At 53.2% G+C, this 12,599-nt stretch overlaps 1 protein-coding gene across 1 annotated transcript in view; it reads left to right on the forward strand.

Annotated features, from left to right (window-relative positions):
* The window catches only part of LOC103770895 (fermitin family homolog 2), a gene marked incomplete at its 5' end in the record, with an annotated part of 6,766 nt that extends 952 nt beyond the window's left edge, over positions 1-5,814 (forward strand). The window contains 4 exons of the mRNA XM_008938174.1: positions 2,614-2,634; positions 3,128-3,252; positions 4,142-4,283; positions 5,641-5,814. Coding sequence (XP_008936422.1) covers positions 2,614-2,634; positions 3,128-3,252; positions 4,142-4,283; positions 5,641-5,814 — 462 coding nt within the window. The remainder of the gene's footprint in view (positions 1-2,613; positions 2,635-3,127; positions 3,253-4,141; positions 4,284-5,640) is intronic.
* Positions 5,815-12,599: the final 6,785 nt, after the last annotated feature.

Below are 12,599 nucleotides of genomic sequence, written 5' to 3' on the forward strand. Positions count from 1 at the left end.
TTGTCACTTGATGGGGTGCACGTGGTTGCTAAAAAGATGCTGACTGACACACGTGGGCTCAATCCAGCCCCTGGGGGTGGCACACACCACCTTGACACCGCCCGCGAAGCACGTACGCAGCCTCAGCAGCGGGGAACCGTTTCTTTTAAGGATTTAAAATGATTTTTTAATACATTTGGGGAATGTTTTTTGCCCCTGCTGATACCAAACCATGGGGCAGCAGCCACGAAAAAAAAACCCCCCCCCCCCCCAGGTATCTCCCCATGCAGATGTAGCAGCTGTGAGATGAAAACCGGTCCCCGGTGCTGGGCTTCCAACCCCTTCCCCTGCCCAGAGCCCCTGCAGAAATCCTCAGGATGAGCAGAGTCCCTGTTGCTTGCAGTGCTTTAGCCAGGCTTTGCCCTCCTGCCGTTGCACATTTCTCTCTTTGCTTTTCCACCACTTCCAAAAGCCAGTGCTGGAAACCTCCCTCCTCCTGGAGCTGCCGCCGCTCGCGCTTGAGCTCCACGTTCCCTTCGGCCCATGCATGACAGGGCTGGACTGTTCTGGGCTGGAGAGCCATGCATGGGGTTTCTGAAAGACATTTTATATCAGGGTAGCAGCAAAAAGAAGGGAGGCATTGCTCCGTGGCCTCTCGGGGGCTGAATGGTCCAGCCTGTGTGCCTGGGGCTGCTCGTGGCTCCGTACGATCTCTCCGAAGCCAGAAGAAAGCTGCGAGTCAGAGGAGCAGGAAAAATAGAACTTTTTATTGGCACAGCACGATGGTTTCCTGGCAGTGGAGTTCTATTTTATATAGCCCTTATTATTCGTCTGAATAAGCCTTTATATCCCCCTTGGATGGAGGAGAGGCTGCATAAATATACCATTTTAACATATATAATACCTTCTAGGCTTGAACTCAGTAACATGGAGGCACCTGGAAAAATATTAGCTTGCAGAACTTGCTTACTGTGCAGGTATCCTTGTGATAAAAATCACCTCCATCAAACCATGGGGATGGGCACCAGCCCTCGCCCTGCTCCAGGCCAAGGAGCAAACACCAGGTTCCTGTAAGATGTCCATGGAACAGCAGAATGAGGATTCTCCTTTATGGGCAGAGGCAGAGCTTGCAGCAGCAGAGGATCTCAGTGCTGTTGAGGCAGCACCTCAAATCCTGGGCTCAGTTTTGGGCCCCTCACTCCCAGAAGGACCTTGAGGGGCTGGAGCACGGCCAGAGAAGGGCAATGGAGCTGGGGAAGGGTCTAGAGCCCAGGTGTGGTGAGGAGCAGCTGAGGGAGCTGGGGGTGCTGAGCCTGGAGCAAAGGAGGCTCAGGGGAGACCTTCTGGCTCTGCACAGCTCCTGACAGGAGCCTGGAGCCAGGGGGGGGTCAGGCTCTGCTCCCAAGGGACAAGGGACAGGACAAGAGGAAATGGCCTCAAGTTGCCCAAGGGGAGGTTGAGGTTGGCCCTGAGGAACAATTTCTTCCCCTTGAGGGTTGCCCAGGGCTGTGCCAGGCTGCCCAGGGCAGTGGTGGAGTCCCCACCCCTGGAGGGGTTTCCAAGCCGTGGAGATGTGGTGTGAGGGACACGGGGCAGTGGGGACCTGGCAGTACTGGGGGAATGGTTGGACTTGATGATCTTAAAGGTCTTTTCCAAGCTGAATGATTCTGTGGTTCTGTGTTTGCTGGTGGCCCATGTGCTGGCCCAGCTGGGAGGGACAGAGGAGTAGGGGCTGCAGGAAAGCAAGGAGTCTGCCCATGAGGATCCCTCTGTTCCTCAGCATGGGTGAAGGAGGAGGAAGAGGAAGAAGAGTAGGAGGTCATGCAGCCCACAAACAGTGCCAAGGTGGGAACTGACAGTGGACCTTGCTGGAAGCTTTATAGAGTCTTTTGGTCCCATACCTGTCCCAGACCCACGTGGGTGGTGGTTCTCTCCAGTGCAGTCTCCCTTGCAGCAGTGCAGGGTTAGCAGGTTGGGTTTGGGGAGCACCAAATCCCAAATGAAAAACAAAAACAAAAACGGGCAAAGAAAACACCCCAAATGAGCATTTTCACAGCTGCCAGGTGCCTTGTTGGGGTTCAGTGTTGGAGCAGCACCCAGCCAGATGCCTTCCTAGAAGCCTGGCTGATGTTTTCTCCGAGCTGCTGCTACCCCAAGCAGCATCCCCATCACTTCTCTGCGTATCTCAAAAAAAAAAGGAGCTATTGAGAGAGTTTGAGCTTCCTCTGCAAGTAGGAGTCTGTGCAGAGGCATGGGGAGGAGCGTGAGGACACAAATTCTCTGAGTTGGCAGCTTGACCCTCTCATTCACCCACCAGCAGGACCAAAACCATCCAGAGGCCAGACCAGAGCCACCTCTATGGGGTGTGGGCCAGCTGGGACTCAGGCAGGGCTGCCAGGAGGGACAAATCCCAGCCCACTCGTCCCCTCTCCATCCTTCCATTCACCTTGGCTGCTTTTCCACCTAAGACATTGTGCATGTGTTTTGTTTCTTTTTTTGCTTGAACTTTGGTTTGCAGTTAATTTACACTTTTTCTTTGCTTTGTTGCCATATTTCTGATTGCTTTTTTTTTTCTTTCTGCCTCCTTTTCTTTTTGTTTGTTTTTTTTTTGTTTTTTCGCCTTGCCATCTACAGCCAGGCTATGTAAGAGACTTGGTAAGTGACAGCAACAATAAAATTAAGATCCATTTAAGATAAAACAGCCTAGATCCCCTTTAGGTTTGGGGAGCAGCAATGAAAATACCAAACACACACCACCACCACCCCCCCCCAGTTGGCGACACGTGGGCCCTGTTTGGTTTCTATACTGGTCCCCAGTGGTTTATACTGCAAAACTGGAAACCCTACAGCAGAAATTTGCCCTGCTGCTTGCTTACATCCTGCATCTTCACCTAGAGGAGCCTGAGCAGCTCGTTGCCTCCAGATGGCACGGAGCTAGATTGGCTTTTACACATCTGGAGAGGGCAGCGCCCGCGGTGGCGCAGGCTTTGAGCAGTGCTAGCTGAACAAAGAAGGGGTAGAAGTGGTGGATTCTCTGCTGGGAAACATGGGGGGCTCCAGGACTCCCCCAGGGTCATCACCCATCGGGGGGCTGCCAGCACCAAGCCCCCCAGGCCAGCCTAACACCTGCGTGTCTCGCCGCCCGCAGATCACGGCGCGCATCCTGGAGGCCCACCAGAACGTGGCCCAGATGAGCCTCATCGAGGCCAAGATGCGCTTCATCCAAGCCTGGCAGTCACTGCCCGAGTTTGGCATCACCCATTTCATTGCCAGGTCAGTGGGGCAGGGGTGGGGTGGGGTGGGAGGAATTTCACGGAGCGATCCGTGCGGAGCAGCGGTGGCCTCGGCTGGGGGAGTCTTTTGGGAAGGGACGTGGGGGGACTAGTCCAGGAGAAGCTGGATGTGAGCCACCCATGTGCAGCACCAGCCCAGAAGGCCAAGGGCAGCCTGGGCTGCATCCAGAGAAGTGTGGCCAGCAGATGGAGAGAGGTGATTCTGCCCCTCTGCTCTGCCCTGGTGAGGCCTCACCCGGAGTCCTGTGGCCAGCTCTGGAGCACAAGAAGGACGTGGAGCTGTTGGAGCGTGTCCAGCAGAGAGCCACAAAAATGCTCCGAGGGCTGGAGCAGCTCTGCTGTGAGGACAGGCTGAGGGAGTTGGGGCTGTTCAGCCTGGAGAAGAGGGGGCTCCAGGGGGACCTTATAACAACCCTCCCGTACCTGAGAGGGGCTACAAGAAAGCAGGGGAGGGGCTGTTCACAAGGGTTTGGAGGGACAGGATGAGGGGTGATGGCTTTGAGCTAGAAAAGGGGAGGTTTAGGTTAGGCATTAGGATGAAGTTATCTAATATGAGGGTGATAGATCAACTGGAATAGGTTGCCCAGAGAGGTGGTGGAGACCCCATCCCTGAAGGTATTCAAGATCAGGCTGGGTCATGCTCTGAGCAGCTTGATGTCTCTGCCTGTAGCAGGGGACTGGACTAGGTGACCTTCAGAGGTCCCTTCCAACCCACACATTCTACAATTCCAAGTCACACCAGAACCAAATTAAAAGCATTAATTGCCTGGACTTAGAAACCCCATTTCCTAAGCTGACGGGGCCACTGACTTCAAGAGGCAGAGCCGGGTGTGGGGGTGGCTGTTGGTGAACCCCTCTCCATGTCCCAGGTTCCAGGGGGGTAAGAAGGAGGAGCTGATCGGCATCGCCTACAACCGCCTGATCCGGATGGACGCCAGCACCGGCGACGCCGTCAAAACCTGGAGGTTCAGCAACATGAAGCAGTGGAACGTCAACTGGGAGATCAAAATGGTGAGCTGGTGTTCAGCCCTCCTTCACTGCTCCCCTTCCAGTCATGTGCAAGTTTTCTCTGGTCTCTGAGCACCCTCTCAGAGGCAGCGAAATAAAATCAAAGTTCAGAACTGATGCTCGAGCTGGATCCTAACCAGGAGCATCAATGCCCTGGGCCCTCTCCAGGCTCAAATTCCTTTCCTTCGCAGTACAGCTCAGACCTTCATGGAAGGAAAAGCAACAGTAGACACCACTGGGCTCCGAGATGGGCTTTGACCCAACCATTCCATTTGGATGCACAAACCTCTTGTGCTCCTTTTTGGCAGAACACCCAATTAAAATGGTCAGGGACACGCACGGGCTGTTCTCCTGTGGTCTGCGGCTCGTTAAGAGCTGCTGGAGAAATCCTTCAGCTTCCCCTATGCCTCAGGGTCTTTGTTTTGACCCAGTTGCAAGCCCCCAGATCCCAATTATTCAGCTCGGGTACTCTGCTGGGTATCGCCCTCCCTCCTGCAGAGCTGGCGGTGATGGGGGGACAAAAAAATCACTGGTGTCAATAAATGGAGGGTCTGTTCAGCTCTGAAATGAGCTCCCCCAGCCCCCATAAAGCATTTCTAAGGCCAAACTTCAGCTTGCAAAGCCAGAATATACTCAGAGGGAAAATTGGAAAGAAATCCCAGGTCTGTGCCCAGTCTCTCTTTCTCCTGAAGCAAAGATGTTGCCTCATGCTGGGTGCTGAGAGGTGCAGTGGTTTTTTTTTTTTTTTACATTACATGCTGGGTAATTGTCTCTCTGGGATGGGAGAATACAAGGTATAAAGGTAATTTAAAGTAATGTATAGATGCAGAAATTTTTATTCTATTTATTTAAATAATACTGAATCACTTATCACATTTATTTTTTTTATCACATTTATTGATTATCACTTATCACATTTATTTGAATAATACTGAATTCACTGAATCAGAGAATAGCCCAGGTTGGAAGGGACCCCTGAGATCACTGAATCCAAAGCATCATTTCATAGAATCCTAGAATCACCATGGTTGGAAAGGACCTTTAGGATCAGCAAGTCCAACCTTCCTCCCACCATCTCCCTCACCACCAGACCACGGCCTCAAGTGCTACAGCTACTTGTTTTTTGAACCCCTCCAGGGGTGGTGACTCCAGCACCTCTCTGGGCAGCCCCTTCCAAGCGCCTCACCACTCTCTCAGGGAAGAAATTCTTCCCAATATCCAATCCAAATATTTCAGCACCCTTTTTTCTGCTGAGACAGCAGAAAAAAAACCTTCTGTAAAGAAAAATAAGGCAGAAAGGCAGATCCTACAGCAGCATAAACCCCTGGGGAGTGTCTAACCCCTGTCTTGTCCCTCCAAGGTGACGGTGGAGTTCGCAGACGATGTCAGGGTGTCCTTCATCTGCACGGAGGTGGATTGCAAGGTGGTGCACGAGTTCATCGGGGGCTACATCTTCCTGTCCACACGAGCCAAGGACCAGAACGAGAGTTTAGACGAAGAGATGTTCTACAAACTGACCAGCGGCTGGGTCTGAGGCCCAGGGACTGTGCACCCCCAGGAAACCCCCTGGCCATAGTCATATTTAACGTTCAAAAAGCTGTTCTTTGAGATATGCTGCTTAATAAAAGTAAGCTTGAAATGTATCTTTTTTTTTTTTTGGATCATGGAAATTTTTTTTTTTTGTTTTTTTTTTGCATTACCAGCCCAGTTAATCCGTGTGCACTAATGAGCACTTCTGTTAATTAGCTATGACGAGACCATGGCTGGCAGGGTGATGACGTGGCTGGCCCTACACAATCTGATGGGGGCAGATCAGGATGAGATTTGGCTGAAAATAGCCAATTTTTTAAAGAGACCTCTAAGCCATTTTCTTCTAAAGCCATCCGGGGCTTGACCTATATGAAGTCTATTTATCATGTTTAATGCATGAGTGTTTTTTTTCCTGTTTTTTGTGTGTTTTTTATTCTGTACATTTGACCTCTTCTGAAGTCGTCCTCCCCGTGAGCAGAGTTGCCAGCTCTCCTTTCACACTACATGCACCAGGACTGCTGCAGGTGCCTGACATGCCTTTGAAGACAGTTGGCCTTGAAGATGAACTTCTTTTAGCCTGTCATAGCTTGGTTTTATTTGTTAACTCGCCTTTTGATAATCATTTATATTGTCTTTTTTTTAATTTTATTTTATTTTTACACCGTATTGTATTATGACACTTGTAGTATTCACCAGCATAGTCACTGTTCTGCCTATGATATGCAAAACTTTTTCATTACAATATGAAGTAAAGGTCTATGAAGTATAGGTTTCTGTGTAACTAATGTAAAAAAAACCCACAAATTTTATAAAATTGTACAGTTTTTTTAAAATAGCCTCACAAGCCAGCTAGAATATTGCATAGATCTGGTGTATCAGCATTAACCGTAGTATGCCTGTAAGGAGTATGGGGAATAACAAAGAAAATATAAAAAAAAAAACACCCCAAAAAAACCCAATTTCGATCCAGTAAATTTTTATCTAAGTTAAATAGTATTTCTGAGCTGTGCCACAACACCCTGACTGATAACCTGGGGCCAGGACCTCCCTGTTTGTTAAAGCCAGCACAGCATTAACACCAACTGGGAGGGATCTCCTGCCCCACCTAAATCTGAGGAATAACCAGTGGTGGGTTCCTGTAGTCTGTGGTTTCAAGACTATGTACAAATGCATTTTATTTTAAATAAAAGTCAAATCTTTTATTTAATATTCACCTGGGGCTCCTGGTTTTTGTGGTTCAGCTGCACCACGGCAGAGCCACGAGCAGCTCCCCCCATGATACACCCACCCCCACGCTCCCTCCTGCTGCTTTATCCTGTGCTTGCCAAAAAAAATGCCACCAAAACCCAAAGTGAAATACAAGGATGGGGGCAGAAGAGTCCAAGGTGGCAGCCGTGGCCCCTGTCCTTGGTCAGACAGAAGGTGCCTGAAGCAGCCTGGGGTGCAGGTAAGGTGCTGCCTGGGACTCGGGCGGTTGGTGCCCTCCCATCGCCTCGTTGGAAGGCTGCTGATGGAGCTCTGGGGTGTCAAACAGCCCCTTGGGCCACTCACTCCCAGAAGGACCTTGAGGGGCTGGAGTGTGGCCAGAGAAGGGCAACAAAGCTGCTGGGGAAGGGTCTAGAGCCCAAGTGTGGGGAGGAGCAGCTGAGGGAGCTGGGGGTGCTGAGCCTGGAGCAAAGGAGGCTCAGGGGAGACCTTCTGGCTCTGCACAGCTCCTGACAGGAGCCTGGAGCCGGGGGGGGGGGTTGGGCTCTGCTCCCAAGGGACAAGCAACAGGACAAGAGGAAACAGCCTCAAGTTGCCCCAAGGGAGGTTGAGGTTGGCCCTGAGGAACAATTTCTTGCCCTTGAGGGTTGCCCAGGGCTGTGCCAGGCTGCCCAGGGCAGTGGTGGAGTCCCCACCCTTGGAGGGGTTTCCAAGCCGTGGAGATGTGGTGTGAGGGACACGGGGCAGTGGGGACCTGGCACTGCTGGTTGAAGGGTTGGACTCAATCTTCAAGGTCTCTTCCAACCAATTCTGACTCTATGCCAGCAATGCCTGCAGCTTGCCCCCTGGGCACTCCCTCCCTGGCAGTGGGTGCCCAGAGGCTGTCACACATTTCCCCATGGCTGTTGCATTTCTGCAGCAATCCTCTTGGTCCTGGCCCCACGTCCTCCTGGGTGGGTTGCCCCTTTACTCCATAAAGGCAAGGGGAAGGAGCAGCCTGATGGTGTGATCCCTCCCCCCAGTCTCTCCTTCCACCACCAGTGGGACCTCAGCCGGGGCTGTGCCGGGGATGCTCCCAGCCCTGCCCTGTGCCCACAGGCTTGTTCTTTTGGGTGCTGGCAGCTCTCAGCTCCCTGGCAAGCCCAGGCAGCCATGGGAGGCACACGAACGTGCACACCCCTGGCTGGCAGCACCTAGTTTTTGGCTGGGTGAGACATGGCCATAAAAATGCACCCAGCCTGGAACAGCACCAAAGCTGGGCGTGGGAGGGGGATGGCACGACCCAAAATATTTACCTCCTATTGCACAGCCTGAGGTTCTGTGGGGTGGGGAAGTGCAACGAGGAGGAGAAAGGTGAGGGGAGTGGCTGCGTGTCCCATCCATCCCCAGTTGCCTCCAGTGGGGTGAATCGAGGCCCAGCTTTGCAGCTGGAGGAGGTGATCAGGCAGGAAATGCTGAGCAGAGAAGCAGAGGAGGTCGGGGAAGGGGCATGGGAAGGCAGAGGCTGCTTCTGACCGCAGCAATTCCCCACGCAGCCCCCCACCCCCCCGAGGACAGGAGCTGGGAGAAGCTGGGTGGGAAGTTGCAGGAGGCTGGAAGCAGCAAAGGGGTCTCAGGAGGCTTTGAGGTTATCTGAAGGAGGCTGCTGGGTTTTCTGGGATGTCTTTCCTTTCTCTTTGCATAAAAAGAGGTAAATGAAAATGAGCTGCTGGAGTGGAGGGGGAAAAAAAAATATAATCCGTGGTTTACCTAAAGTCTGGAGAAACACCAGATAAAATAGAGCACAAAGCTAAGAGCAAGCACCGGGCTGGCCAGCACAGATGGGAGTAGCCACACGCCGAGGAGGGACGGGGGGTGAGGAGGAAGCACATTGGATGATGGTTTAGGGAGGAGATGGTGGGAGCTGGAGCCTGCGGGAGGGCACGGAAGAATGGTCCACCCCAGGGACAAGTGGCAGCAAGAGCAAGTTGGAGGAGGAATCAATCATTTTGGTTGGAAGAGACCTTGAAGATCGTCAAGTCCAACCATCCCCCCAGCACTGCCAGGTCCCCACTGCCCCGTGTCCCTCACACCACATCTCCACGGCTTGGAAACCCCTCCAGGGGTGGGGACTCCACCACTGCCCTGGGCAGCCTGGCACAGCCCTGGGCACCCCTCAAGGGCAAGACATTGTTCCTCAGCTCCAACCTCAACCTCCCCTGGGGCAGCTTGAGGCCATTTCCTCTTGTCCTGTCCCTTGTTCCTTGGGAGAAGAGCCCAACCCCCAGGGTCCCAAGGAGGACATACCTGTTTGCATCAGCTGCCACTGGTGGGGTGAGTCTCAGGGAAACCAGGGTGTGGTGGGCGAGGAGGGTTCCCAGCAAGGTGCTGTGGAGAGAGGTGTTGGAGGCCAAGTGGGTTCTGAGGTGTTTGAACGTTAGGGCCAACGATGGAGGATGAGGAGGCTCTGGCAAGCCAAGGCACCATAAGCCCCAGCTCCCCCAGGCCTCCGCAGCATCGGCGCTGAAGGGAGTCGGGGGTTTATTCTGCTGATTCAGCAAAATCTGGCTGTGGTTGACCCTTCTGGGTAAAAAAACATAGACCAAATCAACCCCCAAACCAAAGAGAGCCCAGCCCGTGGGTGTCAGCAGCCCCAGGGGTGACTCAGCCTCGGGGAGGAAGAGCAACAACTGTTTGCCATCCACGGAGAGCTGCCCTGGAGGGAAATAAAATCACCTCCACTTTGCTAAGCCCTCGATGGGGAGGAGCTTCAGAGCCAACGGGGCTGTTTAAACCCCAGTTTAACCAGAACAAGCTGCAGAGGTGCCTGAAGATGGGATTCCTCCAACCCTACAACAGCAGGCAGGGCCGAGGGGGTGGTGGCTGCTCCTCCTTTGCTGACCCTGCTCTGGGACCTGGGGAGGGGGAAAAGGAAAAGATAAATCACTCCAGTGAAAGATCCTGATGGAAAACGGCTGCCGGGGGGAAAATCCCACTTCAGTGAAGGGCTGCAGGGGGTTTGCAGGGCTGGCTGAGTGGAGCAGACCCATGGAGAGTTTAAAAAATGAAGCCAAAAAAAGAACTTCTGTCCAAAACAGCCCTGAAGCAAGGAGCAGGGGGAGAGCTGCTCAGCCTGGGTGCGGGGGCACACCCCACTGCTGGGAAGAGATGAAAGAGGACATTTGGGGAGGCTGTTGGGTTTTGGGGGTGCAATAACACAAAATGACCCCCCAAGAACTACAGGAGGAGCTGGGTTATTGCCCACAACCAGGACATGTAGGAGCACAGGGCTGGTTTCCAACAGCCCCCCCCCCCGAGTAGCTCCCACCATGGGATTGCCACCCTGGGCTGGGGGGGTTTTCCTGAGGTGGGCAGGGGTTTAAGAAAGCTCCTTGAATTAATCCATAGCAAAACCAAGCTGGATGAGTCATTTCAGCACCTCAGGAAGCACTATGGGGACTTTCCAGCCTTTGGGCCAGGAAGGGGCTCCTGGGTGGCCAGCACCAGCTCCTCGGGGCCAGCTGGGTGCCAAAGCATCTCCCAGATTCCCAGTGCACACCCCGGGGGGATGCAAGATGCTGTCCCCTGCCTCCTCCAGCCCCTCACTTGGTTGAGCAACAGGGGCTGGGAGCCCATCAGGGGTGTGCCCCTGATCTGTGAAAGATCAGCAGCATCTTTCACACTGTGAGCTGGTGGAGAGGGGCCTTAAGTCACCCAGGACCACCAGGGATTTACCTGGAGTCGGCCAGGGCTGCAGGAAGCCCAGACTCAACGTCGCCACCACCAGCCAGAGATGAAACCACTGTGGCTGTGAGCTGCCTGCTTCAGCCCAGCTACTTCCTGGGTGTCTCAACCCTCATCTCCAGTTCCAACAGACTGATGATGTTTCATCAGTCTAATTAAATCCCAACTGATGGGTGACCACGCTCACACGGCTCAAAACCTTTCCGGAAAACAGACGGAGGAGGGGGGGAGGTTGATTTGTTTGTTTAAAACATCATAAAAGCACTGGACGCTTTTATTTGTGCCACCGAGGCACTAAAGAGATAAAAATCTATAAATAATTTGCTGGATGTTATAGATTTTTTTTTTTCCAAGTGCCTCTTTTCTCCTAAGTGCCATCTGGGCAGCCCGGCCTCCTGCCTGCTCCCGTTTCGATTGGCATCCCAGCCTTGCCTTTGAAATCCCCTCCATCCCTCCAGCTGTTCAGCATATTTAAGCCTCGAGTCTCTCCCCCTCCCAAAATCAACTCCTTGGGTTTCTCTTAAGCTCCCCCGGCTGGTTTTCATCACTGCAGAATGCACAGGGGGACCCTGCCCAGGGTGTGATGGAGGCTGAGGGTCTGTGACGCTCCGGGGATGCAAACCTGGACCTTCCCCACCCCAGGAGCTGCAAACTCACCCAGGCACAGCCACAGCGATGGGCTGGGGAGGGAGGGAATGGAAAACACCAGTTGAAGAAGAATTAAAAAGCCTGACATGCCCCAATCCACCCAGAAGATCCTGGTGGGGAGCTTGCATTGGGTTGATCAGCGTTTCATCTGCACTTCAGGGACTTCTTTTAGCTCAACACAGGAGCAGCAAAATATTTTCCTAGAGCCCGAGTGACTTGGAAAGGCCAACCCCACGTTTTGCAGAGCCTCAAATATGCAAGAACCTGTCAGGCACTGAAATAATTTGGGAAGTTTTCGCTGTGAGCTAAGACAGAGACCTGGAGGCTCCTGGTGAAGCTGGTGGGAAGCGCCCGGCTGGAGGACTCTCACTCCCCCTGCTCTGAGAAAAGAGCAGTTTGAGCAAATACAGCATTTGCTCAGGATTTGGCTGTTTTGTTTTTTTTTTTTTTTCCCCTTGGCTTTTGGTCAGCAGCTGGTCAGCCCCTAGTGATCTTGGATTTCCTGCCTGGGAAAGGGGGTGTGAAAGAAACGGGAGAGGATCTGGGTTAGAAACTTGACTCACACCAGTGATCCCAGCTGGGAATTGCTCCCCTTTGTCCCCTGCCTGGGATATGTCCCAGAGGGAAGCACTGGATGGGTTTGGGGACAAGCAGAAGGGGTTAGGGGGGAAGCTGTGGTGGTGGAGAGGCACCATGTGCCCCTGTGCTGCCTCAAAACCAGGGCTGCACTGGCCACAGGTCACAGGGTGGGACAAGAGCAGCTCTGTGTCCATAGAGTCATAGAATCCTGGAATGGTTTGGGTGGGAAGGGACCTTTCAGGGTCACCCAGTCCAACCCCCTGCCCTGAGCAGGGACATCTGCAGCTAGAGCAGGTTGCTCAGAGCCCCGGCCAACCTCACCTGGGATGGTTCCAGGGATGGGGCAGTGACCACCTCTCTGGGCAGCCTGGGCCAGGGGCTTACCACCCCCAGCAGCCAAAATTCCTCCCTTCTCTCTAGTCTAAATTTCCCTCGTTTAGTTTAAGGTCATCACCCCTTGTCCTGTCCCAACAGGCCCTGCTAAAAGCTCTGTGCCCACATTTCTTCAAGGCCCCCTTTAAGTATTGCAAGGCCACCAGCAGGTCTCTCCAGCTGGAGCCTTCTCCTCTGTAGGCTTCCCAAGCCCAACTCTCTCCTGCTGGCCTCCCAGCAGAGGGGTTCCAGTCCTCAGAT

This window comes from Merops nubicus, unplaced genomic scaffold, assembly GCF_000691845.1.
Source record: "Merops nubicus isolate BGI_N331 unplaced genomic scaffold, ASM69184v1 scaffold624, whole genome shotgun sequence".
In the NCBI taxonomy this organism is placed as follows: domain Eukaryota; kingdom Metazoa; phylum Chordata; class Aves; order Coraciiformes; family Meropidae; genus Merops; species Merops nubicus.